At 40.3% G+C, this 22,530-nt stretch overlaps 1 protein-coding gene across 2 annotated transcripts; it reads right to left on the bottom strand.

The window, feature by feature from the left end:
* Positions 1-1,359: 1,359 nt before the first annotated feature.
* On the bottom strand, positions 1,360-22,495 carry Fgfr1op2 (FGFR1 oncogene partner 2). Of its 2 annotated transcripts, XM_032905409.1 has the most exons (7): positions 22,179-22,495; positions 14,685-14,821; positions 11,958-12,075; positions 10,696-10,838; positions 7,893-8,006; positions 5,180-5,293; positions 1,360-3,338 (listed from the first exon to the last, which is right to left on the bottom strand). In XM_032905409.1, exons 2-7 carry the CDS (start codon positions 14,817-14,819, stop codon positions 3,201-3,203), a joined length of 762 nt encoding a protein of 253 aa, XP_032761300.1. In that variant the 5' UTR covers positions 14,820-14,821; positions 22,179-22,495; the 3' UTR covers positions 1,360-3,200. The 2 variants fall into 2 exon arrangements, with proteins under 2 accessions (XP_032761300.1, XP_032761301.1); XM_032905410.1 differs by lacking the exon at positions 7,893-8,006.
* Between the last annotated feature and the right edge of the window lie 35 nt (positions 22,496-22,530).

Genomic DNA, 22,530 nt, shown 5'->3' with positions numbered 1-22,530 from the left:
TCACAGTACATAAAGAGGTATATATGGAATGCCTACTACTGATTTTTTTTTTTACCTTTTTTTTTCAGAGCTGGGGACTGAACCCAGGGCCTTGCGCTTCCTAGGCAAGCGCTCTACCACTGAGCTAAATCCCCAACCCCCCCCCTTTTTTTTTAAATCTTCAATTTGAGAATCCACAGATGAGAGGTACAGGAGGCTCAGCTTAAAGCAAGCACTGGGGAACCGAGGTTAAGCACACGGGCTTGCTAAGAAATGAATGCTGCCAGAATGGTAACCAGAGTGTGGCGGCAAAGTGGCCAAACCTGCTGGTCCTTTGCTATGCTATGAGGAGCCAGCTTCTACCTCCGTTTCCCCAGGATCCTGAGAATCATTTAGGCCCTAATTCTAGGCTTTGTCTCAGTGCTTTTTACATACTTCTAGGAATACAAAAGCAGGCTCTCACACTCTAAGGGCAAGCACTGTCCCAACTGAGCCACCTCTCAAGCCCTGTAGGTATGTAACTTAACACCTTTATTATGTGGCCTTAGGTTTTCCTGTTGCTTTAAACCACACCGAGTGTGTTCCAACAATGACTTCTTACTATAGTTGACTTTTTTTTGAGACCTGATTTAGCCCTGGGTGTCCTAGAACTCATTTTGTCAACCAGGCTACCCTGGAACTCTCAGAGATCCATCTGCCTCTGCTACCCAAGTGCTGGGGTCAAAGATGTGTGCCACCACTGCCCAGCCTAAGGTTGAATGCTATTATCCATTCTACTACTGTGGCTTGGACTAGGGCAGGCAGGTATGTTCCTGCATAAACAGCCAGCAGGATTTGCTAACCAATTCAATACAAGATAAAAAAGAAACTAAGGTCTAAGGCTCTACCATCTTTGTGCCCTGCAGTTGCCCTTGCAAGGATGGGGTACACTTTATAAGTTTAGGGATGAAGAGTTTGACTTTGGGCAGTTTCAGCCTGAAATGTCTCCATGGTAGTTACAAATAGATTAGTGTGGAGGTTATGAGCTGTAAGCAGGATCTGTAAGTCTGAGAGTCCCAGGGCACTAAAATACTATGCACGCTATAGACTGGGCGAGACTTTGGAAAAGTTCAGGGGAGTCACAGCAGTATACAGGAATAAGACATGTATGTGCGCGCACACACACATGCACACACACACACACCCATGAATAGACTGACACAAATAGTCTCCCACCCACTACACACACAGAATAGGCCCAAGGGCTGAGGATGCAGCTTAGTGAAGAACACTTGTATAAAGTTCTGGGTTCAAACCCTAGCACCTCCTATCCTTCCAGCAAAGAAACAAAGTATAATCAAGAAATGTGAGCTTTGTTTTCAAATTAACCCTGAGACCACACCAGTTTTAAACACTCGTCTTTATTGACAAAATAGGCTCCTCTTCAGCACACTCAAGTATGTAAGCTGAAAGCTGGTTTTTTTTGGGGGGGTGATAGGGGGGATGGAAAACTTGCTAAGAACAATGCAAATGTCTTTCAATATTCACAACCTTAAACTTATATCCAAGAAGACAAAGGATAAATAATTTTTTTATAAAAATAATTACTTCTGAAATAACATTTCACAACAGAACTACTCACTCCTTGATTCTGCCTCATCTCAACTGTGTAGCCTTTCTTCTAAGATTCTGGCCTGGGACCAAACTACATGAAAGAATGACCACTAAACTAAGGGACACTCTCCAAGAACCAATAGAAAAGTCTTAGAAATAAATTCACCTATAATATAAAATATTAAGGCCTCTGCATGACAACGGTTTATCACCTGGGGTACTGGCCCTTTCCTACCTGACCTATGACCCCACTCACCTCAAACTTCAGAATGAAAGGTTCTCAAGTAAAAGTCCTATGAATTTTGCCAATACATGAAATTACACATAAAATTACACTGCAAAGTAATATGTACTTAACAAATGATTTACTTTTTATCTGTGCTAACTTCACATACAAGTATTGTATATTTTTTGCCGTATTTCACAATCTTTTATTTTTTTATTCTGATCACTACAGAAGAGTTTAGGTTGCAATGGTATTAAAGCACACTTCTCTGTCTTGTGGTCTTAAGCTTTTTTTTAAGTGCAAAGCACAATGCCTGTGGGCCCACACTTCACTGTCAGTTTCTGAGTCACAGGTTGTAGGGAAAAACTCACAGGTTATAAGAACTAAACAGGGTTTAGACTCAGACCCAGAACTTTGATTTTGGAACCTGCTTCTACTTATGTGTTTGAAGAGTGATTTCTTAAATAACAAAGGAATTCCAAATTTACTTGGAAATGACCATACCTATCTTGTTACATTAAATATGCCAACTCTGTGTACTAGTGAGTTGTCCTGTATCCTTTTTTTTTTTCTTTTTTTAGGAGCTGGGGACCGAACCCAGGGCCTTGCGGTTGCTAGGCAAGCGCTCTACCACTGAGCTAAATCCCCAACCCCTCTGTCCTGTATCCTTAAACATCATGTAGAGAGGAGGAAGAGCCAGGCTCATTGTTAACAGAGAACCAAACATAGTCTCTCAAAGTAGTTTAACCTACTAAATGTGTCTATATATGGCTGTCTTTCTTAGAAAGTATATTCTTGTCTTTCCTTCCTTCCTGAGATACATATACTCAAGCAAGTCACGAATAACTGCTAGCTAAGAGTTATGGGAACTAGGTGCAAGTATATTCCTTTCTTCAGTTTGTGATACGAGTGATATATTCCTATAGCCTGTAAATGTGAACTGCCGGTGATGAACAGATGGGCAGGGGGACGGGAGCACGGAGACAGAAGCGGTACATACATAAGCTATGCTGACTCTGACACTGAACAGAAGGACAGGACTTAGAACAAAGTCTTCCATCCAGAACACCACACCAACCTTCTTTTGGAGTTGTGATAATTTAGGCTTTCCGACGTTTATTAGGAGCATTCAGGGTGACCCATGTCTCATCCAAGAGGCCAACAGCACTTCTCAAATTGCAGTCCTCAGCAGCACCTTGGAGACTCAATGTTCACTCTGTGGCCCAGTTTTTCCTGTCGAGCTGTGACTGGGATCTAGTTTATGACCACTGGCTATACATCCCGCTACTGTCTCTTCGCCAGTGCCCCTGACATACTAGAGGAAAGAGGCTGACTGAAGTTGGGTTTTATGTTCATCCATCCACTCACTCCTGGGCCCGTCTTAGTGACCACAGCCAACCACTCAGCTCTTCCTCAGACTCAGGTCACTGTTAGTCACTAAGGCGGACAGAGATGTACTCTCTGACGCATCATCCTTCCGAAGGTTCAAAAAGGATTCTCGAGTTATCTGAAGGATCTCTCTCAAGCCTTTGTTTTCTTGCTGTAAGGAGACAAGCAAAACCCAAGATGGTTTATACCTGATGCAAATGGAAACATGCAGAAACAGAAACTGCTTGTTTGGCTGATCCCCCTAAGGCAGCTCCAAGAGGGATACATATTTTACAAGTTATATGACGTGTAGCATAGAAAGCAGACTCTATAACACATGCATGAATGGACAGATGTACTATGTGCTACAGGAGTCACAACCTCAATCTAAACAAACTTCAAAGCTGGGTGGTGACACCTGCCTTTAATCCCAGCAGTTGGGAGGCAAAGGCAGGGGGATCTTGAAGTTTGAGGGCATTATAGTTTACTAAGGAATTCTAGGTCAGTTAGGGCTACACAGCAACACTTAAAAAACAAAAGACAAAACCAGATTTCAAATGGTGTTAAAGACGCAGCATCAGGTACTCAGCCTCCTCACGCTGGAAGCCTTAGTATGTGCAGATGGAACAAGTGACTAGGCAGAAATCAGCTTGTTCTGCAAACAGACTGGAGATAATATATGTAATGTATGTGTATATAAAACACCCATCTATACTCATGCTAGTGATACGTTTATGTGAGTAATACCTTAACGTAGACTTCATCACTCAGTAGTAGTTAGTAGGTATGTTTCCCTCGCAAAATCTGAGATTAGCCAAGACCAGCTGAGGTAATTATTTTTCAGAAAGAAATGTAAATGATCATCTGGTATTCTAAGCAATTTTGCCATTTTATAACCTATTCTCTACAGCTGTTGTGGGCTCACTTTCTAAGTCTCAATGGTCTGTTCTGAGGGTTGTTTCTGAGCAGAGTTCTGACTTTCTCCTTTTGTTTGGGGCTGCTTTTGCAGTACCACAATGAAGCTGAGCAGATATAAACTGATTAGTCTGCAAAATCCCAAATCCTTTCTGGTCCTTTGCTGAGCAGGCTGACCTATCATACAAATGGGAGAGCACAATGTGCTCCAAGACACACAGGCTTTATGGCTATCCGTAAGAAATCCCCTGATCATGATTCCAAGCAAACTGCTTTAAATTTTATTTTTTGTGTGTATCTGTTCTGTGTGTGTACATGTGGAGACAAAAACCTGAAGCCAGGAGTCTCCTCTGTTGCAATCTATTTTCTTTTCTGACTAGGGTTTCTTACTGAGCCTAGGGCTTATTGTTCCAGCTGGCCATTGTGCCTGACCTTTACAAGGGTGTCAGAGAGCCAGAGCCAGGTCCTCTGTTCACAGTCGAGCTGTTTACCAGTGCAGAGCTGATAACCTTAAACTCCCCATCCTCCTGCCTCTCCTTCTCAAGTGCTAGATTAAAGAAGCACCACATCTGGTATTATTTGTGCACTATAATTTTTTATATCATTGTGATCTCTAACACAAAGAACTACATTTTAAAAATTATGAAGAAATTCATACATATGTAAAAGAATTCATATATAAAATGCCTTCAATTTCCTAATTTTAAAAACAGATATATATGAAAACAATATAGAATCAAAACTAAACCTTTTCAAGATAGGGTTTCTCTGTGCAACTCTGGCTGTCAGGGAACTTGCTCTGTACACTAGGCTGGCCCTGAACTCAGCCTCTTTCCCATTAAATGCTGGGATTAAAGGCGTGCACCACCACGCCTAGTTTAACACTCAACTTTCTCAACTACTGGTATACTCATGCATCCCTGAGGACCCCAGACTCTGACATTACTATTCAGTGGTCTATTCCATTCATTGTTACCAGCATTCAGATTCAGAAATCATTGCCACCAACTCGAGAGTATGGGTGTTAAGACTGGGAATGTTCTCTGGTTGAGTGTTTTCAGGGATACTTTGAACCCGTATTTGAAGTTTAAAACTCACTTCAAGTTGAAATATGCGCTCCTGTTCCTTGCAACCCTGCTGTTCGTCAATTTCAATAGCTTTTCTCATTACTGCTGCCATCTCGGTGATCTGGTCAACATGTGCTTGCAACTCCTGGAAGAAAGGGTGGGCGTGGAATGAGAGGACGGCTTTACTGGTTTTGAATTCTCTTGTTTGATAGAACTGCACCGCCACCTAACACAAGTGTGATGTCCTCATGTGGCCTCAACATGAACCATAACTGGTGGGCATCAGGTGCTAAGGTTAGAATTAAGGATACATTTCACAATATAACTTAACCCTACAGCAAAATACTTATTCACTTTATCACGATGACTAGGAAGATTTTCTTTTTCACATCTACATGTACTGTTGTAAAAGGGGAGAGATAAAAACTGTTGGCACACATGCTATCTCTTCTTCCCTGAAGTCTGCATGATTCAGTCTCCTCTGTAGTATTAATGCGTATTTGCTGATTCAACTCAACCAAGAGCCTTTCTAGACCATAATCCTTCTTGAGAGTAAGAAGCATATGGTTTACATCTGTCTGTTAATTAGCTAGTGTTTATTGTATAAGAATTATTATGTAAGGGGTTGGGGACTTAGCTCAGTGGTAGAGCGCTTGCCTAGCAAACGCAAGGCCCTGGGTTCGGTCCCCAGCTCCGAAAAAAAGAAAAAGAAAAAAAAAAAGAATTATTATGTAAAATAAACAAAGTGCTATGATGTATTAAAACATGAAGTGGCATTTTTTCCACCTGATGAAAATAAGAATTTCACCATAATATAGATACCCACATTTATCAGTTTTATAAATTCTTTCAATCTCATTTCTTGTTTTTTTGCATATCTATGATGTCTTAAGCACTAAGTCAGGCAACAAAAGTGTAATTCCTCTTAAGATACCTCCCTTGACCTTATGAGCTTTGTTCAGTGAAGGAGACAAAGGGGTTTAAAAATAGAACAGAAGGGGTTGGGGATTTAGCTCAGCAGTAGAGCGCTTGCCTAGCGAGCGAAAGGCCCTGGGTTCGGTCCCCAGCTCCGGAAAAAAAAAAAAAAATAGAACAGAAGCCTGAGAATAATTAACTTGCTAATATTAATACAAAAATTAAATAATGAAAGTCAATGAAAAAAAATCCCAAATGAACATCAAGTCTTTTAGATAGCTGAATGGTTGTAGAAAGGATTTGATCAAGACCTTCAAGAACCCACATAACTATTAAACTGGAAGGACGCTCTATCATTGAACTACACCCCAGCCCCATTTAATAATCTTAAAGAACGGATCAGGTGCCTTACATGTTTTTGGTTCTGGGGAATGAATCCAGGTCTACACCCTTAATGGAGGCTACACCTTTGTCTTAATGGAAAAATCTTTCTAACACAGCATTCAGAAGATATAATAAAGAACTAATCTGCTTTGTCTAGTACAGTAAAAATTAAAACTAAGTACATTAAAAATTAGTAATTCTGTCTCTCACTTGTGTGAGTGACACGGTGCTTAATGGCGGTGTGTGGTATGATGCACAGATACCATCTAGGGCCTACTGGACAGCCTCGGATTAGCCTGTGGTAGCAAAGCTGTTACCAAAGAGTCGCCATTGTGCACCATACTCCAATGTCACTAAGATCCCTCTGTTATAGAGGACAAAGTACAAAAAACTGAACAGCTGAATGATGGTAAAAAATTCTGAATACCAATAGCTTTCTCCGTTTATAATGTGGTTAGGACTGTGGCACTAGCATAGGTTTAAAAGGAACATAGGAAGCCAATAATTTCTTGCCTTTAAAATGGAAAAGAATGGTATTTATTTTCCAGTATAGTGTTTTAACAAGATCATCAGGAAGAAACAAAACATATTAAGCATGAATTACAGGCCCCATGAAGGACTTACTCACTAGCTCTGAGGGTCACACTACTTTTAAGGGACACAAAGCAAGAGCTATGGCTCTGAAGCCCAAGGGCCAACACAGTACCCTTGAGCTGTCCTGGTTCACTGCCTACTGCTATGTCTGTTTATTCCTACTCTGCAACAACACTTGAGGCACAGGCAGAGAGCATCACTACGCACAGCTGTAATGTCTGCAAAAGACTTTCCTATTTGTGAACCCACACCAAAGGACTGCAAACAATTAAAGATCTAAATTAAAAGTTTTAAGTTTGATGGACCAGCCCTTTAATACTAATAGGCTAAAGTTATTATCAAGAAAATATACTTTTCTTTTTTAGACAGGGTCTCACTGCATAACTATGGCTAGCCTGGAACTGGCTATGTAGATCAAGTGTGGCCTCAGACTCACAGAGATCTCCCTGCCTCTGCCTCCTGAGTAAGAAAACATTTAGAAATACAGCTTTATAACAAAAACTTCGGCAATGTCTAGCAAGAACAAATAAAAGATGGTGGGTAAACATCTCGAAAGTTTCTGTCACACTGTATGTGTACGAATGTATATACACACATTATTTATAGTTTTATATCTGTAAATTTTATGTATGTACATGTATAATTACTTATATCCTGTGTGTGACACACAGAAAATTAGAGACAAACTGAAGCATTTCAGACTCAGCAGCATGGCCATGAAAAGCACACCGTTCTTTCGTTGACTCCATTTATTTGCTGGTCTAATCTGAAGGGCAAGTCAAAGTAAAACAACTTTTTAAATGGACCCCACTTCCACCCACCCCCAAAGTTGACTGTTTGATTTAGTGTACATTCTGATTTGCTTCCAAGTGCCTCCTCTCCAGTCCGTGCTGAGGTGCTTCAAGGATGTGCCGAGATGCATCCAGGAAGAATCCTTCGCAGCTGTTACGATGTACCATGTCAATCTGTAGTACAGAGTCATTATAGTGTTAATACGGATTTCATCCGTCATTATAAACTGAGTGAGTGTTAGTTCATGCGTGTTAGCCAACTGTTGGAATGTTTGCTTTTTTAAGATTTCCAAAAAGGCATCTGTTTAAAAATAATGTAAAATAAGTATTTGGATGGAACTGAGTTATGTTTTCTAGTGATTTTTGAATGTGGATTTAAAGCTCTAGGTGAGTGCAAAATTCTATTACTATAGCTTCAAGTGTGCTCATGCCCCAAAGTATAATCTCGATCACTGTTCCCCTAAGCGTGCTGCAGAATTACTTCTGCTTAGTCATAGTAGACCACTGGTGCCTCAACAATTCCGGGTCCTGCACCTTGGTGCCTCTTTCTCATTTCTCTGCTTATGTGTCCCCCAATTCCTGTAGATAATTCAAGGCTAGATTAAATAATTTGCCTTCTTTCAGACTTTGCTCCTCTTACTATAATAACTACTAATTTTTATCAAACTTGTATCATAGTTACATTTGTTTCTGTAACTCCCGTTACACTGTAAACTTAACAGTAATATAATGAATTCCTTCATTTTTCTTGCTCTTGCCCATAACAACTAAACACAGGGTACTAATCAATGTTTGATTTACTGAGCCAAAGTGTCTCCTTTTTGGGAAAAATCAAAACCACAAACATTAATATGTATTAGTTAGAATTAATAGCAAATAACTGAACAGTCACTTTATGGAAGGCAAGGACCAGCACTTAGATGAACTCAATCTAATAGTAAAAACAGAAGGTTTAGTGGGGACTTAGGCAGTGTTTAACTTTTTAGGTGAACAGGACAGCATAGATGAACGGTACACCACTTCGTTTTATTTCTCAGTGTGGGACTTGAACCCAGAGCCTCAGGCAAGCTCAGCACGCTCTACCATGGAGCTGTGCCCTATCGCTTAATACAGTTTACTCAATCAACATTTGCTGTCACAGCTGCTACTCTACGGGACTAACAATTGGATTTTATTCCACACCCCCAACACCCTGCCCACCATGGTATTTACTTTGCTGTCAAAATTTCATTTTTTTTTTTTTTTTTTTTGGAGCTGGGAACCGAACCCAGGGCCTTTTGCTTGCTAGGCAAGCGCTCTACCACTGAGCCAAATCCCCAACTCAAAATTTCATTTTTAAAATTGTGAAACATTAGGGCCTTTGGGAATTAAGACTGCATTTCATTCTTTATACTTTAAAAAAAAAAACAAAAAAAAACAAAAAAACTCTTAGCTACACATTTACTTATTTCTTTGGAGGAGAGTAGAATTGAAGCAGGATCTCATGTAGTCCAGTTTATCTTTGAACCTTTTTGCCTCTATTCACAAGTACCAGGATTAAAGGGTGAGTCACAGGCTTGGCTTAGGTATACACTGAAATGCTCTGTAATGATTATTAGCATTAACAATATAGACCTTACATTCAGAAGAACTTCCATTTTGTTAGGGCATAGATATTATAACTAGATAATATTAAATCCAATTTTAATTTTTTTTTTTTTTTTGGTTCTTTTTTTTCGGAGCTGGGGACCGAACCCAGGGCCTTGCGCTTCCTAGGCAAGCGCTCTACCACTGAGCTAAATCCCCAACCCCAAATTTTAATTTTTTATTCTCCTACTAATACAAGAGGAAGCTGTTACATTTCCTAATATGTAAATCTGTCACTCAAAGAATACTATTACTTAATTCTGATAGAATAATTTAGAAATTCTACAGACACCATCATGGAAGAAATATTTTAAAGATTCCAAAATATGTGTCAGTAATTGAGAAATATATATCACATAACTATCACGATTTCTTAAATAATATTAGTTGTAAGTGGGTTACATTTATCATTTATCCAACACAGATAAGATATCCAATCTAGTTTAGTATTTTTATTTCACACTGGCAGTTAAAATTCAGTTTTAATGTAAACAGCAACAGTTATCCTGCTTGTTTTGACAACTGCTTCCCAAGTGACCCCAAGTAAAATGACTGCAAGAACAATCACCTAACCACCTCAGCTCTGTTTCTAAAACCACTGGTGTCAGCTACATACAGTATTGGTTCAACTCCTTCCTTAGCTCCACAGTTTTTCATGAAAATGAGTTGGCCTTATCTAGCCTAGACTCTTCAAGAAAGCAATCTATACTCAGCTGCTGGCTGACTTTAAAAGCATTTTAATGTCTGTTTGTGTAACATGTAGCACTATACAAATTTACTAGAAAAAAAAATACTACTTAAAAGCAGAGAATATTTTTAAAATAGATGAACACACACACACACACACACACACACACACACACACACACACACACACACACACACACAAACATACCATTTTAAAGTTACTAAGGACACCAATCGGGAGGCGGAGGAAGGTGGATCTCTGAAGGCTAGCCTGGTCTATAGAGTAAGTTCCTGGACAACCAGAGGTTACATAGTGAGACCCTGTTACTAAGGAACAAAGGGAGTTAGAAGAATAAGCCAAGTAAAAAAACTGGTATGTAACAAGAGATGGGAGGATGATGATGATGATGATAGAAAATGTCAATTAAAAATGTGAGGTATTTTATATACACTGAAACAGTATTACTAGATTTTCATTAAAATCTGAACATAGGTTAACCAATGGTCCCTGTTTTCATTCCAAGTCAATTTCCTAGAATGGATCGATTACCTTTGAGTGCTGCTCCTTTAACTTCATTATTATGCCCGGGTCGTCCTTCTTGCTGGCCATTAGCAATCTGAACATCTGCTCTCGATACTTGCTCATTATCAGTTCCAAGGCAGACTGGTGCTCTTCCAAGGATGTGCGCAGTTCTATCAAGGACAGTGTGCTTTATTCAAATGAGTTAAGACTAGGTAACTATGCTCTTCTATATAGAATTCATCAAAACACCGACTTATAGGATAAGAAAACATGCAACAAAGGACTTCTCGTTTTTTTACTGAAAAAGAAAAGTTTTATGCTTCTTTCTGTGTGCGTGTCCACTTACAGGCATACATACCATGGCACATGCACAGAAGACATCCTGCAGTGACTTTTACCTTCTACCGCATGGGTTCCAGGGATAGAACTCAGGCTGTCAGGCTTGGTGGTGAGTGCCCTGATCTGCTGAGCCCTCTCTCAGCTTTTCAAAGTGTTCGTTTAAAATTCATTTCTTAAAAATCATCTCAGACGGGGAAAGTACCAGAGAAGGAGAGTGTTGTGATGAACCTGACCTCTTATGCTGAACACTGAAGGGATGATGATCCCAAACACGGGGCGTGGCAGTGAAAGATGTCTTAAGAACTAGTTTGCAATGGCAGAATGTATGTGTCTGCAGGACAGCTGTGGGAAGAGGGCAGAGGAGAGAGACCAGGAAATGACCAAAGGTCCTTGTTCAAGGAAAGTAAATACTTATTCTGGGAAGCTCGGTCTAATGTGTGTGTTGAAGGATGGCAGGGATCATGAGTAACCAGGCTGGGACTGTAGAGGAAGGAGTGGAGTTCCTTCACAGGTGATAAAAACAGTGCAAACAGGATGTTGAAGAGAGGCATCTAAGAAGATGCCAAGCTGGGCAGACATTCACAGAGAGCACTGGGTAAAGCAGCAATAAGTATATCTAGGGATACAGACCAGAAAATGAGATTAAATGTTAAGAAAGTAACTTCAGTTGACTATTTCCATTTAAAAAAAAAAACTCTACTTTATCTCATGTGCATACACGAGAGCCTGTAGTATGCACACAGACAGAAGAGTGTCTCTGGAGATGAGAGTTAAAGAGGCTATAAGCTCTGCCTGATGTGGGTGCTGGGAAATGAACCTGGGTCCTCTGCAAGTGCTCTTAACCATTGAGTCATCTCTCCAGCCCTTGTCCCATTTATGAATATACTAATTAGTCCCAAACCAGTATCACAATGAAAGAATAAAGTTCTCTTTAGTGACATATATCTTACCTTTGTTCTCTTGTTGTAATTCTCTGATTTGTCTGTTTTCTTGCTGGATTCCCATAACTAGTGTGGATCGTGGCCGATGTCTTGCTACTTCATTAAGTTCTTGGATTTCTTCCTGATACTAATGAAAAGATTAAAGAACAACATATGGAAAGGCATTACTTGCAAATTTTTATCTGATATATGAATATAAATGAGCAGACCCTCTGAGTATTAAATAGGCATTTTATGACTCAACATTCCATGCCTCTAAGGCAGAGAAAAGTTCAAGTATCTACCCAGGGAAGAAAGGAGAAACAGGATACACCATATCCCCTTACAGTGGAGTATTATTGGGCAATGAATAGATACTACTACAACCCAGATGAATTTTTAAATATGGTAAGAGACCAATCACAAAAGGCAGATATCTCACATCCTACAGTGTCTAGAGCAGGCAAATCCACTGGGAGAGAATCTCAGTGGTTTCCAGAGTTGAGGACAGGAAGCCAGAAAGACTGATGGATGTATAAAAAATGGAGGGAGCAGATTTTTCTTGGGGAATGGACAGAGTCCGTCTATTATGTAGCTTTGGTTATACTATATAGACCAGGCAGGCCTCAAACTCAAACCTGCTTCTGCCTCTCAAGTGCTGGGATTAAAGGCATGTGCCACCACTACACCTGATTGGATTTTGAAATTTTTCTTTTAAAGTGGGAATCCAACTTTAGAATTACATTCATTTTTCTTGAGGCATTCTTACTGAACAGCTATCAATATTCATCTTGAGGCATTCTTACTGAATAGCTATCAATAAATTCATCACAACTGGTGGTTTGAAAGAAAATGGATCCCATAGGCTCATAGGGAGTGGCACTATTAGGAGGTGTGGCCCTGGAGTAGGTGCATGACTAGGTGGGCCTTAAGGCCTCAGAAAGTCAAGCCTGATCTTTTCCTGTTGCATCAAGATGTAGAATTCTCAGCTCCTTTAGCACATCTGCCTGCATGCTGACATGACAATAATGGACTAAACCTCCCAACTGTAAGCCAGCCCCAATTAAATGTTTCCCTTTAAAAGGATTGCAGTGGTCATGGTGTCTCTTCACAACACTAAAACCCTAACTAACACAGTAACACTTCTGGTTCCTAACTTCAGGAGTCGAACTTCTTTTTAAAAACACATCACCACCTGGTCTATGCTTACTGGAGTGCAAGAGTCAGGCTGGATGGTCAGGGAGCAGATGGCTTTAGGGAGACACAGATGCAAAGTAGAGTAAGTGAACTTGCTATGCTATTTCTGGTGACTTTTAAAGAGCTTTGGTTCAGGGCTGCTTGCTTGCTTGCTTTCTTTCTTTCTTTCTTTCTTTCTTCCTTTTCTTTAAGAGATAGAGAAAAACACAGTTTTCCTCTTTATACCCCTGGCTGTCCTGGAACTTGCTCTATAGCCCAAACTGGCTTCGAATTCAGAGAGCTGCCTTCCTCCCAAGTGCTGAGACTAAAGGCATGTGTCACCACTGCCCAACTAGGGCTGCTTTTTATAATGGCAGATTTAAAACATACTAGAAAAAATTAATTTGAAATAACTGCATAGAGTGAAAATTAGATATTTTCTTGCATCATTTCCAAAAACTATATGGGTGCTAAATAATATCCAAGCACTTTTATAAAGAAAAGTATAAACATCTTGACATTATATAACCCAGCAAAATGTCCAATGCATGCCAACATTAGTGAGATGTATAATCTGGTCCTTAACAAATGTATTTAGACTCAACAATTTCACTTATTATTTGACTCAAATGTGCATTTTAGTCAGAAGAGGGATAAAATTTATAGGGTTTAAAATAAACCTACCTCTTAGTCAGGTTTCTATTACTGCAGCAAAACATCATGACCAACAAGCAAGTTGGGGAGGAAAGGGTTTATCTGGCTTACACTTACACATCTCTGTGCATTATCAAAGGAAGTCAGGACAAGAACTCAAACCTGGCAGGAACCTGGAGGCAGGAGCTGATGCAGAGGCCACAGAGGAGTGCTGCTTCCTAACTTGTTTCCTATGGCTTGCTCAGCCTGCTTTCTTATAGAACTCAGGGATGGTACCACACACAATAGGCTGCCTCCCACCCCCATCACTAACTGAGAAAATGCCTTACAGCTGGATCCCATGGAGGCATTTTCTCAACTAAGGCTCCTTCCTCTCTGATGACTCTAACTTGTGTTAAGTTGACACACAAAACTAGCCAGCATACCTACCTACATACATGTCACTGAAACATGCTAATATACCCTAGTCCAAAGTGAAACAAACATACAAGTGAGGCTACTTGAATTTTAATTAGACATTATTTGATTAAGTAGTAGTTTATTGTGGTGGTTTGAATGAAAATGGCTCTCATTGGTTTATAGAGTTGAACACTAGGTCACTAGGGAGTGGCACTACTTGAAAGGATTAAGAGCTGTGACTTTGCTGGAGGAGGTGGCCTTTGGGGTCCCATTCTAAGCATAGGCTCTCCCTGCTGCCTTGTGGATTTGGATGTAGAACTCTCAGCATCTACTCTAGCATGTCTGCCTGCCACCAAGCTACGGCCATGATAATAATGGACTAAATTCTGAAAACTTTAAGCAAGCCTGGATTAATTGTTTTCCTTTATAAGTGTTAAAAGAACACTGACTGAGAGATTTATAATTTATGTATTACTTAACCAAGTATCAGCAAAACTTTGGTGTAAAGTTAGCAAGAGAAAGTCAGACCTGTTTCATGGCTTCCACTCGCTTGCTGAGGGCAGTGGTCTGTTCGATGAGAGACTCTGCTGCATCATCATGGTCTCTCAACCGTTCAACAAGGGCCTTAGCATCAGCAAGTGCCTTCTCAATGGTGCAGCTCATTTCTAAAGGAGAACCAGTAAGTTAAGTTAAAATCAGGACTTAAAGTTAACATATCACCTTCTCTCGGCGGTTTCATATCATAAATTACCTTAAACTTCACTTTCTGAGACTTCATTATTTAGAGTGGAAAAGCAGTTAGGAATACCATGCACTGCCTGGTAGGATACTATAAGCTTAAATGCAAATCTGACTGTAAGAACTCTCCCTAGCCTGCCCCCATCCCCACCCCATCTATGTCAAAGTCTCAACCTCCTCTTGGAGGAGCTTCTGCTTCTTATGTAAAGTGACATTAAAAATCTCAGTTCCCAAATCTTTCCTAGGGGTGGGAAGTTTCCACAGAGAATATCATTAGCCACTTCAGGCAACTTTCACTGTGTTTTAAGAGGCGCTTAAGGGATTCTGAGATGGGTGAACCTAATATTCACCTCTTTTCTCAAGCACATGGGCTGGAAACAGCAGATGTTCCGCTGCACTTTGAAGGGGTCACCAAGGGCAACCCTAATAGCAAAGCGAGCAAGGGGCTGCAGGGTGGCAGCAGGGGCACAACAGCAGGATGTCTGCTGAAAAGAAGCCATGGCTCAGGCAGGGCAAGCCTTCTGTCTGCATCCTGGGTGAACAAGAAGTTCCAGCGACCTACTCAGTGTGGATCCAGGCCTCAGTCAGAGCAGCCATGCTACTGGGAAGCCTGAAGTCCACACGGTGGCCCCACAGGAGGCTGACTGATGGCTGTGCTAGTCTCCAAACCAAAACAGAAATCTGAAAAAACAAGAGATGCCTTCTATAACAGATTCCAAAAAAGACAAATAGGTGAAATGCTGGACAAAGAGTTCAGCAAAACTGGGCAGATCTTTGAGAGTTCAAGGCCAGCCTGGTCTATAGGGTGAGTTACAGGACAGTGTACACAGTGAGACCCCATCTTAAATAAACAAATAAATAAGCAAACAAATAAGGAGACAAACAATTTGAGAATAGTTCATTAAAAGCTCAGTTTGGGGGCTGAAGTAATGGTTCGGGGGTAAAAATGCGTGTTGCTCTTGCAGAGAATTGTAGTTTAAGTCACAGCACCCACATCAGGTGGCTCATAACTGTTTATGACCCCAGGTCAATACTCTACCTGGCCTCAACACACTCCAATGCACATGTGCATACCCACACAGACAGACACACACATATGTAAGCAAAACTTAAGATCAGACAGCTCAATGGATCTAAGAAAATACAATACTGAATGAAATTAGAATTACAGAGCAAAAAATCTCAAAAAGAACTAAAAAGAAATCCTAGAAATGAAGAATTCAATAAAATGGTTCTTTAAGATAAATTTATAGTATAACATAAAACATTCGTATTAGAATGTAAGATCTGGGGGCTCAGCGGTTAAGAGCACTGGCTACTCTTCCAGAGATCTTGAGTTCAATTCCCAGAAAACATATGGTGGCTCACAACCATCTGTAATGGGATCTGATTCCCTCTTCTGGTGTGTCTGAAGACAGTTACAGTGTATTCAAATACATAAAATAAATAAATCTTAAAAAAATGTAAGATCTGAAATCAATTATCCAAGCCCTAACCTTGAGAAACCAGAAAAAGAGCAGAATAAACCCAAAGCTAATAGAAGATAAAGAATTAAACTCAGTAAAACTAAAAGCCGGTTCTTTAAAAAGAGCCATAAAGCAAAGAGGGTGATCTATGTGTATGTGTTGGGAGGGGAGTAGGTCATGTAGAGATAGGTGCAGAGAGAGATGTAAATAACCTAGCCAAGAACAAATGAAGAGCCATAACTGCAATCCCACTACCCGAGAGTTTGAGGCAGGGGGATCAAGAGAAGGAATCTAGTGGGGGTTACACAGTCTGTCTCAACTCCCACTCACTTAAGAGCGAGGAAATCACCACAGAGCCATAATTCACTTTAAACACAAGTGAACAGAATAACACATCTCATATACATGAATTAAGTAATTGAGATTAAACAGTTCAACTCCTTAGAACCCACAAATGACATGAAGTCATATAAGAAGAAGTAAATAACTAGTAATAGTTCTGTAACTATTACAGTCACTAGAGTTACATAACCACAAGCTCACAGCTATTTTCTGACAAGTTTAACTAGGAAAGAAACTGGAGTTAAAAATACTTTACAAAAAAAGCTCCACACCCAGAGAACTTCAGTGACAGATTCTAAAACACATCAAGGGCCGGAGACATAGCTCAGCAGTTAAGAGCACTGCTGCTCCTGAAGAAGACCCAGGTTTGCTTCTGAACACCCATGGGTGGTTCACTATTCCAAACTCTAGTTCCAGGGGATTTGACACCCTCATACGAACTCTGCAGGCATCAAGCACGTACTTGGAGCACATACATACACACAGGCAAAAGGTTCACACATATAAAATATGTGGAGAAAGTACTGTGCTCTGTGGTGAGAATTTTGGTTTCTTTAAAAACCCAGTTACATTATGAGAATGTTTATTTTTAATCCCAGGTGTGGATAAGAGGTAGTTTCACAGAAAGTGATTATGATTTGCCTTATGCACTTAGCAGGGGTCTGACTTTTGCCAGGAGCAGTTAATTTTAAGTCTGAGGATTCTGGAGAGGGTGTAAATGCAGAGCCCCAGGAGGGTCTGTGGCAGCCATGTTCCTCTTGCTGCTGCTGCTGCTGTGTTTGCTGGATACTCTGATGAAGATTGGACTTGCCCCTAGAAACTGGATGCCTTTAATCAGCAGGAAGTAGCCTAAAGAGGTCTACACCCCCTTTAACCACCTTCCTTCTCTCCTACCTAGTGTTGGGGGGTTGGAAGGGATTAAGGTGAAATAAGATTGAAAGGGAGGTAGAGGTATCAGAACCCACGAAAATAGCTAAAAAATATGCCAACAGTGCTTAAGGACTTAAAGACTCAAAAACAACAGGTTTTCAGTTACCAGTCTAATGCAGCTAGAAACTGACCAAGCTGGTTTTACAATTACTACAGAAAGCAAGGAAACCAGAATCACGGGCCACAGAAGACTGACTGATTTATTTCTGAAAATGTGCAAAAGGAGTGTGGTGCTCACACTCCTGTAATTCAAGCACTGAAAAGGCTAAGGCAGGAGGATCACTCCAAGTTTGGGGTTAGCATGAACTACTACACAGTGAGCTCAAGGTCATCTTGGGCTATAAAAAGTTAAAGAAAAAAAAAGGTAAAAAGTTAAAAAAAAGGGGTTGGGGATTTAGCTCAGCGGTAGAGCGCTTGCCTAGTGAGCGCAAGGCCCTGGGTTCGGTCCCCAGCTCCGAAAAAAAAAAAAAAACCAAAAAAAAAAAAAGTAAAAAAAAAAAAAAAAAAAAAAAAAAAAAAAGGTGAAAAGGCAAATCAAAGGATATCGACCTCAGTGGTTAACAGTGCTGTGCTCAACTGTGAGCACTAGTGTTCAGACCCCAAGACCCCTGTCAGGGAACACTCAGCTGCAAAACAAAGCCCTCACCTTCTTCTGGCCTTCAAGGTCACAGGTACTGTACCCTTACACATACACACACTTTTTTTTTTTGTGAGAAATGCTAACATCTTTTCAATGAGTGGCACTGGAAGAACTAGACATGTACATGTCAGAAATATTATGTCAATACTATTCTAATTTGATTTAATACAAAGCTTTATGGCTTAAAGCTTTTCTTAAAATGGAACACAAACTTGAGAATAAAATGAGAAATGGTAATGTTTTAAGGAAAAAAGCAAAAGAAAATCTCTATAGTCTGCAGATGATAAAGATCTGTTTTTAGGCATGATACCATAAGTATGGAACGTAAGAACTATAGAAATGGCTAATGAGCAAGGTTTCATCCAGATGATAAACAGACTGTCAGACAGTTAAGACAGTGGAGAAGGCACACTCCCTGTGAGGAGCCATTCCCAATCCACATCTGAGGAAGTACTTGTTTAGAAAAAAACTATCAGTAGAGCAAGAGTAAGTTTAATTTTAAAAATGGCCAGGAGACTTTAATACTTATCCTAAAGATACACAAATGGCAAATAAATACAGAAAGCACATGGAGAGATGTTTACTATCATTAAAGAAACTTAACTACAACAGTCATGATATCCATCACAACCATACTCAAACTGCTAGGTAATACTTAATAATATATTACTATTCTGGGTGGGTTGCCATGGCACATGTGTTACGACAACTTGGAACATGCTCTCTCCACCCACCATGTGAGTTTGGGGATCAAATTCAGGTTATCAGGGTTGGTGGGAAGTGCAGGCCTAATAATTCTAGTTAATTCAAAATGGTAGCTCTCTAGACCTGAAGAATACCATCTTATTTTGCCATTTAGACAAAGAACAAGTGTTAACTCCTTTTTTTCTTTATTGAAAAAAAATAAGTCTAAAAATTCCAAATAAAGTAGCTGAATGACAGCTCAGCTAATGCAAAGTCTGGAACTCTTTAGCCAAGCTGGATCCAAGGGCCCCATTTGCTCCTTTCTATGTAAAAACTGTCTCAACCTCTTGAGACAGAAAGAACAAATCCCAGATTCTACAAAGTGGAACTTCTAAAAGATTCAATTTTTTTGAGTCATATGGCAATGTACATGAACAATTTTAAACAATAACTTTTAAAATACTTCTCATAACTATAAAAATCTAGCAATTATTTTAAGTATACATAAAAATTAGTCTGAACTAGCAATAAATTATGGTGGGCTTTAAAAACTACTACTGTAAAAAATGTTCTCTAGGCTGCACAAAAACTAACAAAATGAACTACATTTTATGTTTTAGAAGTATAAAAAATCATCTACACACAAGGAATTATAAACAGAAAACTTAACACCTAAATATTTTATAATATGAATCTGCTTTGCCATCCTTTTTGAAAGATGTTTCTCTCCCTTTTTGACTAGTAAAGTGGGAGAGATATTTTCCACATTTTGTTACACAGTAAAAAAGTGAATCCAATTTAAAAAAGGAATACTTTCAATTTATTTACCTATTTTTTCAGTTTTGTCTTAACTAGTCATAATACTCTTAAATTATTTTAAACAGGTAGGCTCAAATTACAGAGGTATGCCTTTAAGAAACAAGTTTTCTTTCTTCTTTTGCTTCCTGCTTAGCCACATTTTCACCCACTCTACCACTAAGACATCTGCAGTCAGATTCTTACAGATGGTCCAGAACATTCTGCTGCTCATTAAAGAGAAACCACCACCTACCCACAGCAGCAATTGCCAGCTGGTTACTTTTTAGCTTTTAGTTAAGAAAAATCTAAAGAAATTCAAGTAATTCTTGTTTCTTTTATTAGCAAATCTACTAATCATCCAATTTCTGGAGATACAAAAACATGGTCTGATATGACATGTTTTTAGATGTAAAAAATTTAAATTGTTACTGCTCAGGTTGGTACCTCTAATGTTATTAAATATGCAATAATATTATATTAACTGGCACATGAAAATAGCAACATAAAAATGTGTTTCAAGTCCTTAGAGAAATATTTTAAGAGATCAAGAATGTATATAGCCAGATATGGGAGTATATACTTTTAATCCCAGCACTAGGGAGGCAGAGCCAGCTGATTTATCTGTGAACTTAAGGCCAGACTGGTCTACCTAGTGAGTTCTAGGACAGCTAGGACTATGTAGAGCCTCCAACAACCACCCATAAACAAACAAACAAAATGTTTATAAAGAACACATAAAAATGAGCATCTTGTTCAGCACATACACTATTTGAAAGTACAGAAAATTCCTACTGTCCTTGAATATTAATGTACTTGGAGCTTTATGAAGAAAATCAATTCTTAAAGTTGAAAGGAACACAATTTGAGAGAAAGAGCACATTGAATCAAGACCAATTTATACACTCCCTAAAATTGTGGCTATGTTGTGTGTTCAAATTAACAATCCCAAAAAGAACTAACCTAACCCAAGCCAGTTATTTCTAACATATGGCCAAGGGTTGGAATTTTTCTTATGCTGAGCACTATCAAAAACATTTGCATCTCATAAAATCCTAGTTGTTAAACATGATACTAACATAATGTAAAATCATTTGAATGCATAGGGTATGTGCATGCATGTGCATTTGATATTATATACAATCTCCATCCACTAAGAGCAAAAGTACAATTAATTACATAAGTGTTAGGGTTACAAGGCTGCTCATGTTCATGCTCAAAGCAGGCAAGGGCTTTTGGGTTCTAATATTCTGATTTTTAAGAGACAGAATTTTTATAGCAAATTCTTTAGAATGATTACATTATAAATAGTATATAATAATAATGCTTGCTATGAGCCAACACTGAACTAGCATTTGTTTTAAACATGAGTAAGACACGATTCCAGATTTAAGTTCAAGCTGGCAGGAGAGACAGGTAACTGAACAAATAATGCATCCTAATAAATACTGCGGAATTATGTCAAGAGCTCTGGGAGCTCACTGTGTTATCGATGTCACCCGAGGGAGTCTAAAAAGAAGTAGGGTTTTGAGAGACGATGAGACAGAAGGAAAAGTAGGCATCCCAACAGACTATCTGGGTTCACACAGCAGTGGCGGAAATGTGAGGTATGGTTGGGAAACCCCCAACAGCCTGGCATAAGTGGATGGTAAAAAATTAGGGGCGGCAACAGGATGGCCCTGAAGAGGTAAAATATGATTTAAGATAGGACGGTAAAAAGCCCTGACGGATCGATAGGCTTAAATTAGAACTTGAAAAAGTTTAAGGAGAGAGAATGCATTTCACAGTAAGTATGGAAGGCTGAGGCGGGCACACCGGTTTGGGGTGGAGGAAGGGCAACTGTCATAGTCACAGTGAAAGAAGCAAAAAATCTGGTGCAGTGTGAGTGGAATACAGAGCCTTAGACAATTCTGAGGTCCGTGTTCTGGAAAGGGGGACGGTACTACGATCAGGGACGGGAAGAAAAGAGAAAGGGTCCTCACTCTTGAGGGGCAGACACAGGTGAAAGTGGCAATATACGGCATGAGTCTTTCAAAGAATGGGATAAAGAAAAAATGCGTGCGGATCACACACACAAATAAGCATCCAGCCCCCACTCATCACTCTGGAAGCAGAGAACCGCACTGTTCCTGAAAATGGTGGAAAGCATACACTTGGAGCTTCTGAAACATCTGTCTGAGGGAAGCCAGTTGTTCCAACTTGGAACAGAATTTGGAAGGGCGCTGAGGGATTCAAACGATCTCAGCAGCTCCCTCAGGATCGTGGCTAAGTCCCAGTCGCAAACGCGGTCGAGTGCGCTGAGGCAAACTCAACATCGACAAGTCCCTCCAGCCACCGCCCACGGAGCTCCGGAGTGGCAGGAAAGGAAACCCGGAAGGGGTGTCCCGTGGCCTGCAGGCCCGGGGGTTTTCATGGAACTTTCCGTACCTCTGTTCCCGGCAGGAGCTCAGTGAAAGCACGGAGACAGGGAGCCCGGCTCAGAGGTTCGCCCACTCGTATTTTTCCACTCAGCTTCAGTCCCCCTCAGCCGTCAGAGACGGCGACCACCACCCGCGAGATGGAGGCGCCCAGAGAGTGCTCTCCGCGGCCTCGCTGCGCCTGCTCAGCGAGCGGACACACAGCCCCGCTCACACAGCGGCAGGGAGGGTCCGGCAGCCCGCTTGCCTCGGCTCCATCCCGGGCGGACCAGAACCTCCGCTACTGGCAGCCACAGAGCGACAAGCCTCGCGAGACTTCCCTCCGCGAGTTACCGAAAGCCCCACCCCCGGCAGGCGGCTGG

Source organism: Rattus rattus, chromosome 6, assembly GCF_011064425.1.
Source record: "Rattus rattus isolate New Zealand chromosome 6, Rrattus_CSIRO_v1, whole genome shotgun sequence".
Taxonomy (NCBI): Eukaryota; Metazoa; Chordata; class Mammalia; order Rodentia; family Muridae; genus Rattus; species Rattus rattus.
This window is presented reverse-complemented; position numbering and strand designations above follow the sequence as displayed.